Source organism: Galeopterus variegatus, unplaced genomic scaffold, assembly GCF_000696425.1.
Source record: "Galeopterus variegatus unplaced genomic scaffold, G_variegatus-3.0.2 Scaffold417, whole genome shotgun sequence".
Taxonomy (NCBI): domain Eukaryota; kingdom Metazoa; phylum Chordata; class Mammalia; order Dermoptera; family Cynocephalidae; genus Galeopterus; species Galeopterus variegatus.
In genome coordinates this window covers 374652-396525 of record NW_007726528.1, presented here as the reverse complement: position 1 = coordinate 396525, position 21874 = coordinate 374652, and the positions used below count along the sequence as shown (strand labels likewise).

The window sequence follows — 21874 nt, the reverse complement described above, 5'->3', positions numbered from 1 at the left end:
TAACTTTTAAAATAGCTATAATTTCTTTAATCCACATAGTATATTTGTTCATGCATGGAAAAACTGGACAGTACAGATAAGTAAAATGAATGAAACATAAAAACAAAAAATAAAAACAAAATTACCCTTACTCTATTCAGATAATCCCTGCTAACAGTTTCAATTGAACCTTCCAGACATTTACAGAAGGGTACTTCAAAAAGTTCATGGAAAAATAGAATTGGAAGATAACATGACTCTTTCCATGAACTTTTTGAAGTACCTTCATATATGCATCTATAACAAATACCTGTATTAAATATCGTTAAAAATCAGATGCCTGCTATATATACTATTTTGAAATCATTTCTTTACATCAATATCATGAACACATTTTTGTCTAACATTACCTATATTATCATTTTTAGTATCTGCATACTATTTTATTTTTTAGGTATACGTTGAATTTTTAAATCAATCTCCTACTATTGGATGATTTAGTTGTTTTCATTTTTTAACAACTATAAACAATGTTGTCTTTGGAGCATGTAACCTATTAAACAATTAGTGTAAAATTCCTAGCAGTGGAATTACCAAATCAAAGGGTATACGTATCTTAAAGGATTTCACATATTGCCATGCTGTTGGCAGACTGTACTGATTTATACTCCTGCTAGCAGCATATATGAATGTCTACTTCTCCTCACCCTTCTTTTTAATCTTTACCATTCTCATAGGTAACAAGGCACTTTCATACCTCATTTGAGTTCCTATGATTATGGTATGCTCAGATTTACCTTTAAAATTTAATTTAGAGATGTAAGTACCTCTAAAATTCTACCCTTCCATAAAAGTAATGAAAACACTTGCTAAAATTGCCATTATCAACTTTTTCAGAATTCTGGAAATTAACTAAAGGCTTGCAACAATCTGAAGAACATTTATTCAAGAAAAACAGCTGAATTTGGGTGAAAACAGCTTATCTTGTTGTGTTTTGACTTGTGCTATTCCCCTCCCCCTTTTCCTGGCTCTGCAGTAGCCTTAAAAACCAACAGCCTCCCAGCCACAGGAGCTGTGAAAACCAGCAGTACAGGATCAAATTATATGCTGTCTACAAGAGACGCACTTAAGATTCCAAGACACAAATGGGTTGAAAGGAAAAGGACAGAAGCTGACATACTAAGCAAACAGTAACCAAAAGCAAGCTAGACTAATATCAGAAAAAACAAACTTAAAGACAAAAATTGTTATAGTGATAAAGGTTAAATCAATCAAGTAGGCATAACAATTTCATACCTGCGATAACAAGGTATACACCAAACAATAGAGCCCTAAATACATGAAGCAAAAACTGATAAAACTGAATTCAACAACAGTTTGAAACTCAAAAACCCCATTTTCAATAACGGATAGAACAAGACAGAAGACCAACCAACCAACCAACAAAAGACCTGAAAAACACCATAATCCAACTGAAACCAACACACACCAATACCACTCTACTGAACAATGGCAGAATATACATTCTTCTCAAGTCTTCACATGGCAGTATTCCCCACATTGACATACATAACTGATGTCATCCGTATCAATACTAGCTGGTTTTTGTTGTAGAAATTGACACGCTGACCCTACAATTTATATGGAAATGTAAAGGACCCGGAATAGTCAAAATAATCTTGAAAAAGAATAAAACTGAAACACCCACACTTTCTGATTTTAAAACTTTCTACAAAGCTACAATAATGAAGGCAATGTGGTACTGACTTAAAAATAGACATGGACATCAATGGGTTAGAACTGGGATAGAACTGAGAGTCCAGAAATAAATCTTTATGTTCATGGTTAACTATTTTTCAACAAGGGTGCCAAGACAATTCGACAGTCTTTTAACAAATGATTCTGGGACAACTGGATATCCACATGCGAAAAAATAAAGTTGGGCCTCTTCTTATGTCATATATAAAAATTAACTAAAAATGATTCATATACTAAAATATAGGAGCTAAGACTACAAAACTACTAGGAGAAAACACAGGTGTAAATCTTCATGATCCTGTATTAGGTAAATTTCTTAAAAATGACACCTAAAGCACAATAACCAAAGAAAAAACAGATGGACTGAACTTCATCAAAATTAAAAACCTCTGTGCATCAAAGGACACTACAAAGAAAGCAAAAGCCCCACAGAATGGGAGAATATATTTGCAAATCATATTCCAATGACTCTAGTATCTGATATATAAAAAGAACTCTTACAACTTAGCAATAAAATGATAAAAAAATATATTAAAAATAGGCAAAGGATTTGAATAAATATTTCCCCAAAGAAGATATACAAATGGCTAATAAGCACATGAAAACATCATTAGTCATAAGGGAAACCAAAATCATGAGATATCATTTTACAACTACTAGGATGGCTAAAATAAAACAGCCAAGTGATAACAAGTGTTGACTAGCATATGGAGAAATTGGAACCCTAACACATTACCAGCAGGATTGTAAATGGTGCATCCACATTAAAAACAGTTTGACAGTTCCTCAAAGTAGAATCACCAAATTCTACTCCTAGGAATATACCCAAGAGAAGGGAAAATATATGTCCACAGAAAAAACTGTATGTGACGGTGCACGGTAGTATTATTTGTAATAGCCAAAAAGTGTAATCAACCCAAGTGTCCATTAACTAATGAATGGATCAATAAAATATGGTACATCCACACGATTGAATATTACTCGGCAACAAAAACGAAGTACTGATATATGCTACAACATAGATGAACATAAAAGGCCACATATGATTCATTTATACAAATTGTCCATAATAGGGAAATCTACAAAGACAGGAAGTACATTAGTAGTTGCCTAGGGCTGGGATACGTGTGTGTATAAGGAATGGGGTGACTAACAAGGGGGACAGAGTTTTGTTTGGGGGTAATAAAAATGCCCTAAGCTGAGTAGTGACTTCTGCTTTTTGGTCTGGCATATAAAGAGCTTGGAAGTCACCATCCTGTTCTAACAACAAGTAAAAAGATGAACAAACTGAAAAATCAACAACTCATGGGGCCAACTGCTGTGCCAAAATTGGAGAGTCAGACAGGTGAATCCAGAGAATCACAACTTATTGGAGCAGAAACCTATGAGAAAAAAAATCTCCTCAGGAACCGGTGCTGGGGTACAAAAATCTAAATAGTAACTGATAAATTTCTGGAGGCTCAGTGTGGACAAGTCTGAGAGTTGAAAACTCCAGAAGAACTCACTCATGGGCTGTCTTCAAACTTTGTCAAGTTTTGACTCCAGGAGCTTAACCAGTTTATCACAGTGAATACCAGGGAAAAACTTCCTTAAGCTTCAGGCAGAGGAAGGGGAAAAGGAACCATTTTGAAATACACCAGAGCATTCTCTGTGTCTTAACAAAGCCTGCCTTGAAGAGAAACTATTTTACCACAGCCTAAACCATTTGGGTTTTATCAGAGCCTAACTGACCTGGGAGAAGGGAAAAAGCCAACTCCAGCCAGTTCTCACCTTCCACACGGGGAAAGGGAAATAGCTAACTCCAGACACACGAGCCGTTCTGTCTCACCTAAGGAAGTGGGGGGATTGGGAAGCACTTGTGAGGGTCATAGGCCAGAGACCCTGGCTCACGAAGACTGACACTTAGTCACAGGACTACAGAATGCTTCCTCTTCCCTCCTCTTACCACCACATTACTAGAGGCCTACATGCAGCAGCTATCACCCAGTGGATCACGAACAGCTATCAAGACAAAAATTACAAGGCACACTGAAAGGCAAAAAACACAGCTTGAAGAGACAGAGCAAGCATCAGAACTACACTCAGATATGGCAGGGATGTTGGAATTAGAGCTGGAATTTCAAACAACTATGATTAATATGCTAAGGGCTCTAATGGATACAGTAGACAGCTTGCAAGAATAGATGGGCAACGTAAGTAGAGAGATGGAAATTCTAAGAAAGAATGAAAAAATGATAGAGATAAAAAACACTAACAGAAATGAAGAATGCCTTTGATTAGCAGACTGTACATAGCTGAGGCAAGAATTGCTGAATCTGAGAATAACTCAATAGAAGCTTTAAAAGCAAGGAGAAAAAAGGACTGAAAAAAAAAAAAAGAACAGAATATCCAAGAACGGTGAGACAACTAAAAGTTGTAACATACGTGTAATGGGAATACCAGATGGAGAAATAAGTGAGAAGGGAACAGAAGAAATAGTTGAAGCAATAATGACTGAGAATTCCCCCAAATTAATGTCAAACAGCAAACCACAGATCAGGAAGTTCAGAGATACCAAACAGGATAAATGCAATGCTTACCCCCAAAATAAACTATACCGAGGCATATTATTATGAGTATTTTCAAACTGCAGAAAACAAAGATAAAGAAAAAATTTTGAAACAAGCCAGATGAAAAAAATACCTTATTTACAGAGGATCAAAGATAAAAATTACATCCAGTGTCTCTTCAGAAACCATGTAACCAAGAGGAGAGGGAAGTGAAAATATTTAAAGTGCTGACAGAAAAAAACTACCAATATAGAATTCTGTGTCTTATAAAATTATCCTTGCAAAGTGAAGGAAAAATAAAGACTTTAACAAGCAAACAAAACTGGAGAGAATTTGTTGCCAGTAGATGTGCCTTGCAGGAAATATTAAAAGATATTTTTGAGAGGGAAGGAAAATGATATAGGATATAAACTTGGATCTACATAGAAAAAGAAAGAGGATTAGAGAAGAAATAACCAAAGGTAAACAAAAACTTTTACTTCTATTATTCTTATTTGATATAACAGATTATAGTTCAAAATAATAATGGCAACAATGAATTTGATTATGCATGCTTTTACAATTTTTATATATTTAAATGTTTACATGCATATGTGTGTGTGTATATATACACACATAGTTGGGTTCTTATGTATCAGTGAAATAAATGACAGCAATAATTAAAATTTTGTTATTATAATGTACCTATACTATCCATGAAACAGTATAGTATTATTTGAGTGTTGACTTGGATTATTTGTAAATGTACACTGCAAACTCTAGGGCAACCACTAAAACAAGTAAAAAAGAAGGATAAATAATATGCTAAGAAAGGAGAGAAAATGGAATCATATAAAATGCTCAGTTAAAAACACGAGCGGCAGAAAAAGAGTGAAAGACGAAAACAGGAACAAAGAACAAGGCTGAACGAGAACACAATAATAAATGTGGTAGATATTATTCCAACTATTTCAATAAACACTTTAAATGTCAATTAAAAGAACAAATAAAAGACATAAACCATAGAATAGATCAAAAAACAAGACCAACTATATGCTGTCTACAATAAACCCACTTTAATATAAAGATACATAAAGATTAAAAGCAAATAGATGGAGAAATATATACCATGCTAGCACCAATAGAAAGAAAACAGGAGTAGCTATATTAATTTCAGACAGAGCAGGCTTCAGAGCAAGGAAAGTTATCAGGCACAAAGTGGGGCATTATATACTGATAAAGGAGTCAATTCTTTAAGAAACCATAACAATCCTTAATGTGTATGGGCCTAACAACAGTGTCATAATACACGATGCAAAAACTGATAGAACTGCAAGGTGAATTCACTATTATAGTCCGAGACTTCAAAACTCCTCTAACAGAAATGGACAGATCCAGGAGGCCAACAATCAGTAAGGACATAGTTAAATTCAACAACATTATCAATCAACTGTATGTAATTGTCATCTATTGACTACTTTAGCCAACAAAAGCAGAATACAAAATAACAAAATATTCTTCTCAACCTCACATGGAATATTCACCAAGACAGACATCATTCTTGGCCATAAAACACAGCTTAACAAATTTAAAAGAAGTCATACAATGTGTACTCTCACACCACCATGTAATTAAACTAGAAATCAATAACAAAAAGATAACTGGAAAATCTCCAAATACTTGAAGATTAAATAACGTACTTCTACATAACACATGGCTCAAAGAAGAAATTTCATAGAAATTAAGAAGTGTTTTGAATTAAATGAAAATTAAAAAAAACTTATAAAAATCCATGAGATGCAACGAAAGCAGTGCTTAGAGGGAATGCACATGTTAGGAAAAAAGATCTAAAATCAATCATCTAAGTTTCTACCTTAGGAAACTAAAAAAAAAAAAAAAAAAAAAAAAAAAAAGAGCAAAGTAAATGCAAAGTAAGCAGAAGAAACAGTAAAATCAATGAAAAAAGCAAAAATCAATGAAATTGAAAACAGGAAATCAATAGAGAAAAATCAATAAAATCAAAAGCTGTTTCTTTGAAAAGATTAATCAAATCAATACACCTCTAGCCAGGCTAAGAAAAAAAATACAAGACACAAATTACTAATATCAGAAATGAAAAGAGGACATCACTATGGGCACCATGAACAGTAAAAGGATAATCAAGTAATACTGTGAACAACTCTGTGCCCACAAATTTGGTAACCTAGATAAAATGGAATAATTTCTTGAAAGACACAATTTGCCAAAACTCCCATAATAAGAAATGGACAATCTGAATAGGTCTGTATCTATTAAAGAAATTTAATCAACAATTAATTACCTTCCAAAACAGAAAACACCAGGCCCAGTTGAGTTCACTGGAGAATTCTACCAAATATGTAAAATTAAGCCAATTCTCTCCACTCTCTTTCAGAAGGTAGAAGCAGAGGAAATACTTCCTAACTTCATTCTACGAAACCAGCATTACACTAATACCAAAACCAACCAAAGACATCATAAGAAAACTACAGACCATGTCTCTGATGAACACAAATGCAAAAATTCTCAACCAAATATTAGCGAATTGAATTCAATAATATATAAAAAGAATTATACACAATGACCAAGGGGACTTATCCTAGTTATGCAAGGCCGATTCAACTTTCTATAATCAGTTAGTGTCCACTACTCAATAGGCTAACGAAGAAAATCACACGATCATATCTCAGATGCAGAAAAAAATTTGACAGAACCTAACACCCATTTATGATAAAAACTCTCAGCAAATTAGGAATAGAAGGGAATTTCCTCAACTTGATAAAGAACATTTACAAAAAACCTACAACTAACAATATACTTAATAGTGAGAAACTAGAAACTGTGTCCCTAAGGTCAGGAACAAGGCAAGGATGCCATTCATTTTCAATATTGTACAAGAATTCCTAGCTAATGCAATAAAATACGAAAAGGTATACAGACTAGGAAGAAAGAAAACTGTCTTGGTTCAGAGATGACATGATCATCTATGTGGAAAATCTGAAAAAACTGGCAAAAAAAAAAAAAATCCCTCTTCTGGAACTAATAGATTATAGCAAGGTTGCAGAATACAGAGTTAATATACAAAAGTCAACTGCCTTCTTTTATACCAGAAATGAACAAGTGAAATTTGAAATTAAAAACACAATACCACTTACATTATCAACAAAGAAATGAAGTACTAAGACATAAATCTTAAAAAATACAAGATCTATATGAAAAGACTACAAAACTCTAATGAAAAAATTAAAGAAGAATTAAGTAAATAGGGAAATGTCCCAGATTCATGGATAGGAAGACTCAATATTATCAAGAGGTCAGTTGTTCCCAGATTGATCTATACATTTAACGCAATCCCAGTAAAAATTGCAGCAGTTATTTAGTGGATACTGATGAACTGATTCTAACGTTTATATGGAGAGGCAAAAGACAGAATAGCCAACATGATACTGAAAGAGAGTAAAGTTGGAGGATTGACACTACCCAACTTTTTTTTTTTTTCCTTTTTGTCTTTTTTTGTGACCGGCAACGGATCGCAACCCTCAGTGTCGCGCCCATACCGGACCGGGACCGGCCACAGGATCGCAACCCTCGTTGTTGCTCCCGCCCCTTGCTCAGCCAGTGAGCGGCTGGCCTGTATGTGGGATCCGAACCCTCGGCGGGAGCGCCACCGCACTTCTCAAGCGGCGCACTATAGCAGTGCGCCACCGGGCCGGCCCTACCCAACTTTAAGACATACTGTAATGCTACAATAATCAAGACAGTGTGGTACTAGCAAAAGAACAGACAACCAGATAAGCGGAACAGAATAGAGAGCCCAGAAATAGAATCACACAAATATAATCACCTGATCTTTGACAAAGGCACAAAGGCAATACAATGAGGAAAAGAAAATCTTTTCAATAAATGGTGCTGGAACAACGGTACATCCACATGCAAAAAAATGAATCTAGACAGACCCTACATCTTTCACAAAAATTAACTCAAAGAAGATTACTGACCTAAGTGTGAAACTATAAAACTCCTATAAAATAACACAGAAGAAAATCTAGATGACCTTTGGTACAGCAATGAGTCTTTACATATGATGCAATTCATGAAAGAAATAACATAACCCCAAACTTCATTAAAATTAAAAACTTCTGCTCTAAGAAGGATACTGTTGAGAGAATCAAAAGAGAATCCACAGACTAGGAGAAAATATTTTGAAAAGACAAAACTGATGAAGACCTAGCTAGCTATTATTCGAAACATACAAAGAACGTTTAAAACTTAACAGTAAGAAAATGAACAACCTGATTAAAAATGGGCCAGTAAACTGGGTTTCTTATAGACAAAAGAAAACAAACAAACAAACAAACAAAATAAAGGCCAAAGACTTGAACAGCTCACCAAAGAAGATATAAAGATGGCAAGCATAAAAAAAGATGCTCAATGTCATATGTCATTAGGGAAATTCAAATTAAAACAAAAATGAGATACCACTACACACCTACAAGAATGACCAAAATCCAGAACACTTGACAACACCAAATGCTGATGAGAACGTGGAGCAATAGGAGCTCTCATTCACTGCTGGTGGGAATGGAAAATGGTACAGCCACTTTGGCAGACAGTTTGGACGCTCCTTACAAAATTAAATACACTCCTACCATATGATGCAGCAATTGTGCTCTTTGGATAAATTTATGTCCACACAAAAACCTGCACATGGATATTTACAGCAGCTTCATTCATAATTGCTAAAATTTGGAAGCAAGCAAGAATGTCCTTCAGTAGTTGAATGGAGAAACAAGCTGTGGTACGTCCAGTCAAGGGAACAGCGATGAAGCCATGAAAAGACATAGAGAAAACTTAAATGCGTACCACTAAATGAAAGAAGCCAATCTGAAAAGGCTGCATACTGTATGATTCCAACTACAGACGGTCTCCGACTTACGATGGTTTGACTTGGGACTTTTTGACTTTATGATGGCACAAAGTGACATGCATTCAGTAGAAACCATACTTCAAGTGCCCATACAACCGTTTGGCTTTTCACTTTCAGTATTCAAAAATTACCTGAGATATTCAGCACCTTATTATAAAACAGGCTTTGTGTTAGATGATTTTGCCCAACTAGCTAGTGTGAGTGTTCTGAACATGTTTAAGGCAGGCTATGCTAAGCTATGATGTTTGGTAAGTTAGGTGTATTAAATGCATTTTCAACTTACAGTATTTTAAATTTATGATGTATTTATTCAGATATAAGTTGAGGAGCATCTGTATATGACATTCTGGAGAAGACAAAACTATGGAGACAGTAAAACGATCAGTGATTGCCAGGGAGAAAGGGAAAGGAGGGATAAAAATGATTTTGGGGCAGTAAAACTATTCTGCATGATACTGTAATGGTGAACATATGACATTATACATTTGTCAAAACCCATGGAATGTACAACATAGAGTGAGCCCTAATATAAACTATGAACTTTTGGTGATGACGTATATATGTAGTTTCACTGACTATAACAAATATATCACTCTGGTTGGGGACGTTGATAGTGGGGAAGGCTGTTTCTGTGTGGGGGCAGAGGGTACATGGGGAAAATCTCTGTACTTTCTACTCAATTTTACTGTGAACCTAAAATTCCTCTAAAATATAAAGTGTGTGTGTGTACATAAAAAATTAGATAGTGATGATTATGCAATTTTGTGAATAGTAAAATCCATTGAATTGTACACTTTAAAAGAGTGAATTTTATGTATGTGAATATATCTCAATAAGCTGTTATTTTTTAAAAACTTAATTTAACCTTTTCTAGTTCCTAAACTCTCTGTCCCTACAGACTCTGCATCTCAAATACACTCTTTTCCTTCCCATGTTGGTGTTAACCTGCTCACGTCACCTTCTGCTCAAATCTGTCCACGGCTGCCTGGCTGACCTTGCCCTGCTGCTGCCACCAACTGCACCGTCCCCATCACTTCTGCAAACACCGAGCCCTTCCTGTCCTCCAGTTGCAAGGCAGGACACGAGCACTTCTGGTGGATTCTAGCACAATTGCATTATTTTAACATGGAGTATTTCTGACTTTAAAAAGAATTCGTCTTGATGACAAAAGGAATACTTCATCAGGAATATATAAACATTTCACACTTATAACGTACATAATAATGAAGTCTCAAAATAGAACAAGTAGAAGTGTGGAGTTAAAAAGAAATAGCCCATACTGGTCAGCTGCCAAAAAAAATAAATACAAATAGATAAGTTTACAATTAAAGTGGGAGACTTAAAAATAAGTTAATCATTGAGGGGAAAAACAACACACCACATTCTTTTTTTTTCCCCACAAAAAAGTGAAAGAACATTTTTTTCCTTTTTATTTTTCTGGAAGGGATTCACTTCTATATATTTTTATGAGCCAACCAAACTATACAAAATACTTTTATAACATCAAGATTGGCAGAGTAACTTTATATCATACATATATCAAAAATTATGATATTTATCATACTTTTATTTACCATATATCATATTTTTGTTTTATTATATTCAAGAGAAATATATATCTTAAAAGTTTAAAATAGTTCAAATTTCCACAGTGTTCCCAAATTACGTAAGTGGGTAATTCCTACCTAAGTGATTTTCAATATTAAAGAAAAATTACATGCCAGTGGTTTGGTATATAAGAGTATGTTTACAATGTTAAAATGTTGATATTAATTAAAGAATTTTATTTTTTCAATGTATTTAGAATTGATAAAATAAAAACATGTAACTATACAGGTAATATAATTCAATAACAAAAATTCAGAATAAATTGTGTGAAAATGTCCATTTATAAAGTATAAATGGGGAAAAGACTACAACTGGGGGAAAGATTCCTTCAGGAGGACACGGTAAAGCATAAAGTTTAAAAGACTGAAAAGTTGGGCTGCATCAAAAGAGAATCCGTTTAGTGCAGTGAAAAAGCAAGTCATGAAGCAGCACAAGTTACTGCAATACAGGTAACTTACAAGAACTTGTACCTAGCATTTACAAAGAACTCCTGAATATTAAAGATGAAAAAAATGGTAGATCAATAGAAAATGGACAACAGAGTTAAACAGGCACCTCAAAAAGAGGATGTCCAATGGCAAAGTACTTAACCTGATTTTAATCAGGGAAGAGCAAATTCTTACCACAATGAGATGCTAGTACACTCCCAACCAAATGTCTGAAATTTAAAAGCTGACTATATCTACGCTGTCAAAGATACAGATCAACTGAAACACACATATGCACTATTGGTGGCAGCATCAACTGTTCCCAAAGCTCGCAGTGTAGTGGGTTGAATGGTGAGCCCCAAAAGGTATGTCCATGCCCTAACTCCCAGAACTTGTGAATGTGACCTGATTTGTCAAAAGGGTCTTTGCAGTAAGGATCTCAAGATGAGATCATCCTAGATTACTTGGGTGGGCCCTACATCCAATGACAAGTGTGCTTATAAGAGACAGAAGAGAAGACACAGATACAGAGGAGAAGACCAGATGTGTTCACTTTGTGATAATTCATCAAACTGAACATTTATAATTGTATTATTCATATCAATGGGGAAGAGGACAATCAGAAGAGCTAACAAAATAAAAAAATACATCTGCTTAAAGGCCTCAGAGTGGGGAAGGATAGGTCTAGAAGAGTAAGTCCAGTACTTGGGACTATGTGCTTGCAATTCTGTTCCTAGGTATATATCCACCAGAAATGTGTACCCATGTGCCCCAAGAGACCTGTATGCAAATATTCACAGCAGCATTATTTGTAATAGCCCTAAACCAGAAGCACACGAAAAGTCCATTAATAGCGGAATGGATAAACAAATTGTGGTATTTTCATGCAATAGAATACTACATTGGCAATATCAATAAATGCATTACATAGAATGCATATATTTTACAAACATAATACTGAGCAAAAGAAGCCAGACACAAAAGAAAACACATTCTTCATTATCTTTTATATAAAAATTCAAAATAACAAACTGTCTATTCAAAGCACAAAAAATGCACTACTTGACTCTCTTTGTATAAAACTTAAAACTAAACTATAATTGCTTAGCAGACATGAAGAATGATTATTTATTGCAATGATGAATAAGCTAACTATCCTGATCTGACATCACACATTGTACATAACTATTAAAAATCAACTTTGTACCCCACATATATGTGTAATAAGTAATATTAAAAAAAAAACTTATGAAAGTACAATTAGGAAAAAAACTAAACTATAGTGTTTAGGGATACATATTTAAGTACTAAAACTAAAATGAAAAGCACAGTGATTATTTAGAGCACAGTGGCTTCCTGGTGGGGGAAGGGCACCAGCAGGCAGCAATGGTCTTTGGCAAAGTTCTATTCCTTGACAGAGGTGTTGCATACACAGATGTTTGCTTTGTGATAAATCACCGTACTGTACATTTTTGATCTGTGCACTTTTCTCTGTGTATGTATGAATTTCACAATTAAAAAGGTTTTAAAAAGTCAATAAAGATGGACAGACTTACTATACTCAATAAATGGTATTGAGACAAATGAATAGAAATATGGAATGAAAATATTAAATCCTTCCTACCACATACAGAAATCAATTATAGGGATATAGAAAGCCTATGAAAAGCAGAACCTTATAACTTTTAATAGAAAATAAGGAATATAACTTCATATTTTGGGGGAAGAAAAAGAATTCTTGAAGAAAATACAAAAACACAATCAACAAAGGAAATGAGCGAGTTGACCACATTAAATTAAAACTCTTCCATAAAATAATAAAAGTGACAAAGCACATACCGCCAGATGATAATTTCTGTATGTGTAACTGGCAAACAGTAATTTCTGGAATATGTTATAAATTGTGTATATATCAATAACACAAAGGCAACTCCACAAGGGGTGGGGGTGAGGGGACACCAGGCAAGGACAGGAAAAGGTAATCCACATTACAAACCACCTACTTGGTTGAGAAGCATGTGGAACACAGCAGGGCATATCCACGTAATAGAATGATATGGTGGTTTAAATAGATGAGTTAGAGTCATGAAAAAAAATCTCAAAAACAATGCTGAGTGGAAAAAATTGCAAAATGAAACTTTTAATAAAATTTATAATCACACATAATATTTAGAATCTAATATTACATATTGCTCATTGATATATACACATGTAGTAAAAAAGTGAAAAAAAATGCCTGGGAATGATAAATGTCAACTTGAGGCCAGTGGCTACTTCTGGAGAAGAGAAATGAATCTGTGAGGGTTTCACAAGGTCTTTAATTCTATCTATATCATTTTATTTCTGTGAAAATAAAGATTTGAAGCAGATATGTCAAAATTTTATTCTCTATAATTTGATACTCTCCTACATCACCAAAATACTTTATAAAAACTGAAACAAAACCCACTTTCCTAGCTGCTCTAAGTTTTATTTTTACATTAAGTTGTGTATTTAGACCACACAGTATTGATCCCTCACAAACTTTCATGTTATGGCACCGACTTACATGAAAGGAAGGGAAGCTTAAGAAACAGCACTTATGAACTCTAACGTTTGGCTCCCTGGAGGAATACTGCAGTGGATCTGACCTACTGAATCCACAGCATCTCCTTATGGAGTTGTAAGAGAACTCACTTGGGGCTCAGTACCAGGAGAAGCTAATTTGAGTAACTGTTTGTTTTTATGTTATGGACAGTAAATCTCACAAAAGACCATGATTACCTCCTTTCATTGGTTGCTAAGAGATGCTTGAATAAATTTGTGAGCTACCCCTAGGAAAAGTGATTTGTATTCTAATTCCTTATCTCAGCCTCCAATCCTTGCTATCCTTTCATCCAAATTTTTCACGATTTATTTTATCTCACTGTATGTGCATAAACATAGCCACACACACAGTAAAATATAACCATAACAGGAACTTTTGATAAATTTTATTATACTAAAACTTACAACTTTTGTTTATCAGAAGACACCACGAAGAGAATAAATGGCAAGCTACAAAGTGTAAGATATTTGCAATACATACGACGAAAGGCTCACACCCAAAGAACGAAATGAATTCCTACAAATCAGTAAGGAAAAGATGGATAATCCAAAGGAAAAATGGACAAAGTTGGTAAATGGCAGAGCTAAAACTCTCAATCTAAAGTCTAACATTATTTTACTTTTTTTTCTTTTTAAAACTATTGTTTCAGTTATTATTTGTAATGCTTTCAACTAGTGACAATGACAATCACTGTTTATACCTTGGTCTTGGTAGAAAATCTTGCAAATTCTTTTCTTTTGGGGGGAAAAGGGGCAAATAATCTTCCCTATAATAATCGCATATGTATAATTATGTTATAATTACAGATACTGAATTATACTAAATTTATTGTGGAGTATACTATTCTACAACCTGCCTTTTTCATATAACATAATTCATCTTTTAAAAAACTACTGCATAGATTATACTGGTATGGGCACAATGTGAATTCTTTAGATTTCCAGTTCACGTTCACACACAAAGGGTCCATATGTACCTGCTTCCCTATACCCTTAGCAGCACTAAGTCCAGGTCTCTGGTTCAAATTCATGAATGGTGATCAGAAAACTTGCCTTTAGCACATGAGAAACAAAGACAACAGTGATGCAGAAGTACAGTAACAAGCAAAGAGAAAAGCCAGACAATGCAAGGAGCGGGAAAAGTTTAAAACAGGAACAAGTGGCTGAAAATGAACAAAGGAATGAGGAGATGGGAAAGGGATTAAATATAAAAATGTTGGGCATCTTTCAGAAACAGCCTTGTTAATCAGGCCATGAATCTGAGCCAAGTGTACTAAAGGCATAATTTGATTAAGAGTCTATAAAGGAGGCCTTGAGGCAATCCAATTAAAGAGCAGAGACCGGATATCTTAACCTAAGCTCTTACGTTGGAAGTTTCCTTCAGACTGTTCTTTTGGAGTTTGAATTTTTTTCTCCTCAATTTTTGGCCAGTTATCCCCCCAAAGTTGAATGTTATCTGAAGAAAATTCCAAAAAGCTCAGTTTTTAGAACAACGTACATGTTTCATACTAAGTTTTAAAGAAAATGTTCAGACTTTGGTTGCAGTTGAATCATTTCAAAATGGCTTCTTTTTTATTGAAATGTATTCATTACACATATTTGTGGAGTACAGAGTTATATTTCAATACATGTATACAATGTGTGATGATCAAATCGGGGTAATTAGCATATTGATCATTGCAAAACTTAATCATTTCTTCGTGATGAAGACATTCGATATCTCTTTTAGCCATTTGATAACACACAGTAAACGTCTTTTAATTATAGATGCCTAGTTTGACTGTACACTAACAGAACTTAACTTTCCTATCTAGCTATTTTGTGTCCATTAATCAACCTCTCGCTATTCCCTCTCCCCCTTCGCCTTTTCTAGTATCCACAGTTCTACTCTTTTAAAACCTAGTAGAGGAAAAGTATTCAAAGGAAATGCACATTTTAGACTATTTGTTTTAAGATAGTTCAAAGTCAAATGAGCAATACAGGAACTCTAAATTACTTGTAAAGGACCTCTGGCTGGTCTGTTATCTTCAAGTAGAAGAGCTTAGAGGTAGAGGTACTTCAATTCCTCCTTGAAAGGGCAGGATTTTCATTCTATTTCTATGCTCTTGGCTACTGTACAGTTTCTCTTGCTTTTTCTCTGAGTTTGTCTCTAACTTCCAGAAGTACAATGAGGGAGGGGAAAGAAAGCTGATCCAGAAGGCCATAGGCCTTAATCTCTCCTTTCTTCAATCCTCATCATTATAACACACACCAGCAAACCTGATCTGCCCCTTTCACAGGGAAGTCAGCTGGTAGATTCAAATATGTTTTTAGCAAGTTTTGGACAGGTATAAAGTTCAAAGGTATTACAAATGTCTACTCTCTCCGTTTATGTTTTCTTTTTAAATCAATTGAGCAACTACAAGAATCAGGATTGAAAGATAAATGCTTTTAGGAACCAATGTTGGGAAATCCATCTTGGTTGAAGGAGGGCCCAGGGTAGAGAGAACTATCTTGACATTTTAATAAAACTATAACACAATTTGTCGTGATCATTTCAAGGGGATTAATAAATTAGAATAATTTCAAAATGGCTTCATTCAAAAAGGAAGAGGAGGAGAAAAAGGTCTTAGTCTTTGAGATTCTACAAAGAGCTTAGTTTGGGGGAGAGGTACCGTGACCATGTCTAAGAAAGCATCTTTATAACAGTGCTCAGATATCCATGAAACAGAGAACCAAAAAAAAATAAAAAGACTAAAAGGCAGCATTTGGATACTCATTGACAAACAGAAATATGTCATGTGGATGCCTTATTGTATGCTCTGGGCTTTTGGGGCACTGAAATAATGCACTCATGGAAGGATTACAGCAGAACCGTTGGCTCCGTGCTGGTGCGCCATCACAGGGAAAATAAGAAACACTTGAATCAATGCAGCTCTGCAACCCTGAGTATTCCAGCCCACTATTTGAAAATATATTTCCTTCTTTGGAGAAAAAAAAAGAAAGAAATCCATTCCCCCAACGATAGGAAGGCTTAAAATCTGGACAGACAAAAGCTGACATACATAAAATTATGAAGGCTAACACAAAGTTTTAGAAATACTAAAAGCAAGAGCAAACGGAACCATCTAACGTACTTCCCTCAGCTACTCTGGCCTGTGCTCTGCGATGCATTTCCACAGGACCCTGGCACAGGAAGGAAGGCTGGGAGAATCCACTAGAATCCACTCCAAAGTTGATCTCACAAATACACACCAAGGGAGGCACAACAAAGTCTGCTTTGGATTAAAGTTACCAACATTGGATTTCAAAACCAACAACAAAATGTTTCAGGAGTTTATTTCAGTTGTCTCACCAAAAACAGAAATTCTGGGGAAACTAGAATTCTATAGTTCTGAATTTCCTTAAGGATTTAAGAAGTTGGAGAGGCAATGACATTTTCATATATCAGTATAACTGAAAAAGACAATACGACTACATGGCAACATTAAAAACTGTTTTTGACAGTGTTTCCTACACAATGACGGCTGTGGCTAACATGATGAAGTAATTAATGAGCAACATTTTTCTTATTATGCTTAAGATTGTCCCCAATACTACCATCAGGCTTGACATGAGCACTGAGAAAAGAATACCATACAACTTGGCTTTTTGTTTCACAGAATTACAACCGAGGTTTTCAAACTATTCACAAGTGATTAGGGAGATCTAATAAAAATAAGATAGCTATATTGTTTTAGTCTCTAATTATCTGAAAGTAGCATAATGCACCACCAACACTGTAGGAATCAAAGGAACTGAGACAACATTTTTAGATGTACTTTACAGCACCTACACATTGAATGGCAAGTTACTGTGGAAATTTTAATTATGACATCTGATAATCAAAACAATCTCATTTTATTCTAATTAATACAATATACTTTTATATCAAAATCTAAGCTCTATTAGCAATGTCAGGTGAAAAATGAAATAAATGATCTATAATGTCCAGAAAATTGAGACATAAATTTATGTGCTAGAATTAGCTGATGTCTTGCCTAAGGAATCCACTTTTATTTTGGTAGTTTTAAAGTGGTAAATTGATTATCATTAAATCACAACACATATTTCTTTACAGATACAATGCATTTATCTCATATAAAATGTGTATTGATAAATACTTATCTTCCTCTAGCTATAATGTAAATGTAAAAAAATAAAATTACATATGTTTCTTATGTCTTCTGTGTAGTTGATAAATGTAAATTTTATTTTACTGGATATCAAACTAAAGAACAAAAACGATGAAACGATGACCTCCATAACAAAGGCTTTCCTTCCTCCATATGCCTTAATCTGACTAAAAGCATATCTCTTTTGTAAGGTCCTTTAGAGGAAAGTTGATTTTTTTTTTTTCATTTTTGTATCTCCTTAGATACCCTGGTACCCAACACATAGTAGGCAAGTCCTCAAAATATTTTTTGTTTTGATCTAACATTCAAAGAAATCAGAAATGTTGTAATAGGTCTGCTTCCAAAATATGTAATATTTTCAAAATATTACATCCAAGGATTATGGAACAACAAATGGGCACAGACATAGATAAAAGCAGATATACATATAGAGACGTCATAGCTAAAATTCGGATAGCATTTACCTAATATGTTTTGATCTCTGATTGTCATATACGTATGCTTTTAGGCACTTTGCTTTACGGCTACAGGGGACAACTGGCTGATACACAAGACTCATTCTTAAAAAGAAGCACTTTGGTTGAGTCAAAAGCCCATATACTCGCAACCCAGGAAAGATTATGAAATGCATGAATAGGTAACTCTCATCTCTATGTGAGATATTGGTTCATGGAAACTTTATCAACCCTACCTACAAACAAAAGAAACGCTATGGAGGATTGGACACGTATGTATGATTGGATAGGTATTGATGAAGATATTAATAACTACAGAAAAATAAAATAAAATATTTAAAAGGACCAAGAAACCAGGAATTCTTGTGCACCTAAAAAAATGTGCAGTATTAAAAGTACATTTTAATATGCCAGATCTTATTTTAATCAGCTATTGGGGACATCTCACTTTCTTCTCTTTATTTTCTACCCTATTGGGAGGATACTTAATACTTATTGTTGGCATATCAGTCTGCAATCTCTGCCTCTAACAGAATATCAATGGCATCTTTGCCATTCCCCCCACACACACACACACACACACACACACACACACACACACACACACACACACACACTGAACTCCAGCTCAAAGGCACAGTTTTCTACACCCCTTAATTATCCTCCATAATCAACTCTGACTCATCATCAAGCCTTTGCCATTCTCAAAATCCATATTTACCCCTGTAAAGTTTCCCTGTAATGGGGAGAACATCACAATACTGAGTCAGTTTTCCAGACCGGTACATAAAAGACACTTCTTCAATCACTAACTGCTCAGTAGAAACAAAATTACACACAGCCTATAGAATAGTTAAGAGCAGACAGGCCGCATCACCAAGAAACTTCACGGCTCCTCAATGAACTGATTTAGAGCCCAGCTGCAAAGTTATTCGCATTTCCCAAGAGAAGGTTCAAGTGCTCTTGGGACCCACCCATCACACAATGGTTTTCAACAAAATGAAAACAAAGTAAAACACACTGACTCACTCCAACACTCCTGATTCTATCCTGTAGGAAGAAGAATGATGTGATGATTAGCCTAGGGATTTCCATGTTATTTTCATTTTCAGAACAGCTGCACAGTGTTAAAAGTATCAAATAGGATATAACTGGATCTGAACACACAGACCTGTTCATACACCTGACACAAGAGCTTACCACTCTGTATGCACCATGTGTTTCCACAGGGTTATTTTTGGTTATTTTAAAAATCCTAAAATCAACTGTCAAGAAAGCAATGAAGCCAGTTCACCCCATTTCCTACACTTACTTCTTATCATTTATTTGTATTAGATAATAAAATGATAATCCATTGCCTGTCCAAAGGGCACTTACCTCATTGTCTGACTCCACGAGAACTTGATCATATTCACTAAGCGCTACTAGAAACATGATAGAGGTGACATTTTCAAAGCAGTGTATCCATTTTCTTCTCTCTGACCTTTGGCCCCCTACATCGACCATTCTGCAAGGTTAATAATACTCATATTAATAACATATAAAGAAAAGTTTTTAAAATCAGTATAAATATAGCACTATTAACAAACTTAGGAAAACTATTCTCTTGAAAGACAATGGTCATCCAAGTCAATTCAACTAATACTTACTGAATGTCTACTAATCTTTTGTTACCTAACATTCAAAGTCAAGACATTCTGGGTAATAAATCATTGTGGGTATTAGAAAGTTATCAGAATGCTGAAAATTACAACTTTGTAAAAAAAAAAAAAATCCTTATGTCTGCCAAACAAAATGGTATTTTATTTAATTAAGATCTGAAAAGTCAGAAACAGAATGAGTTTTATTTACGTTAAGCCCTAATGACAAATACTGAACTTCAGTTTCTTTTTCTGTAAAATCAGAATCAAAATCCTCATGTATTTCTTGAGGATGCTAGAAATAACTACAAATATATTTAAAAAATGTAAGAAGTTATACATTTCAATAAGGGGGTATGAGATGCTTCAATTAAACGCAAACAAGAACCCAATGATCCTTCTTTAGTAGTGTAGGGTAAGCATTTTGGGCTATTTTTCTCCCACTATTGGTAATAATTTGGGACAGGTCCAGTCATGTCAGGTAACATAGTACAATTAGCCTTATGCACAAACCAACTCACTAATCTGAAATGAAGTGTTGTATAAAACATCAACATGCTACAAGGTGCCACTTCAGAGGCCAACATTTAAACCATTTCAAGCGTTTGTTTTTAACAACACCAACTCTGTGCTGAGTTGCTGCTCATCAGAAACCAACACTGACATCAATTAATTTGAGTGATGATGTAAACAGTGGTCCCTTGGTTCCCATGGGGGACTGGTTCCAGGACTTCACGTGGATAACAAAATTCATAGATGCTCAGGTCCCTTGTATGAAATAGTGTAGCATTTGCCTATAACCTATGCACATCCTCCCATATACTTTAAATCATCTCTAGATTACTTATAATACCTAATAAAATACAAGTACTATGTAAATAGTTGTTAGACTGTGTTGTTTTCTATTTATATTATTTTTAATTGTTTTTCCCCCCAAATATTTTCCATCTGTGGTTTATTGAATTCATGGATATGTAAGGACGACTGTATATGAAATATCTGGCAGTGCTTGGCACTGAATCAAAGTTTCTTCACACTGTTGAATCCATATCCTGACTGAAATGTACACAATGTTCATAGGAAAACATACTCTCAGAGAATGAAAGGTTCAGGTACAAAACTGTGAGAAGAGGCCCTTTGAGTATCTGTTGAAAACTGCAGTTGCTCCTGGTATTTTTCTGCCTTCCAGCATTAAAACTAAACTAAGAACTCAAGGATCTTCCAGTGACTGCTTCTAAGTCTTTTAAGGTACAAGAGAGAAAGGGGCAAAGCAATGGACCCAGAGAGACCTATTAACTATAAACATCAAAACTGGAATTCTTAGGTCCTTAGAAATTTTAAAATGCTGGCTCCTCCTTAATGCCACTGTGTGAATAATATGATACCCGTTTACATGAAATCCTCGCTCCCTGAGATCCTGTCATCCTACACCCCACAGGATGCTTTGGATGGTGGCGAGAAATTATACTTCTAAGTCATTACTGTTGTTGTAGTGGCAAAAAATGTCCTTCAAACACTAGTGCACAAAATGTGCAAAAAACAAGATGTAACAGTAATCTGGTTTCAGAACCCACTAATTGCAAAGCAATGAAGAAATGAAAATCCCCATGACATGCTATATGTTTTATGAACATATTCTGTAATATGGTTATAACTGGAAGGAAATTTGGGTGTCTCAAATTAAAGATCTATAAATGTTATAAACTCAAAACTTAAGTAATACAGAATGCTGGAGCTACAAGGAAGCTTGGGGTTCATCTAATGGAACCATTTTATAGATGAAAAAACTGAGG

The 21874-nt window shown here is 34.7% G+C and overlaps 1 protein-coding gene across 1 annotated transcript in view; it reads right to left on the bottom strand.

Moving 5' to 3' along the window:
* GNAQ (guanine nucleotide binding protein (G protein), q polypeptide) overlaps positions 1 to 21874 on the bottom strand; it is a 260107-nt gene that overhangs the window by 49397 nt on the left and 188836 nt on the right. Inside the window, exon 5 of the mRNA XM_008568501.1 lies at positions 19819 to 19948. Coding sequence (XP_008566723.1) covers positions 19819 to 19948 — 130 coding nt within the window. The remainder of the gene's footprint in view (positions 1 to 19818; positions 19949 to 21874) is intronic.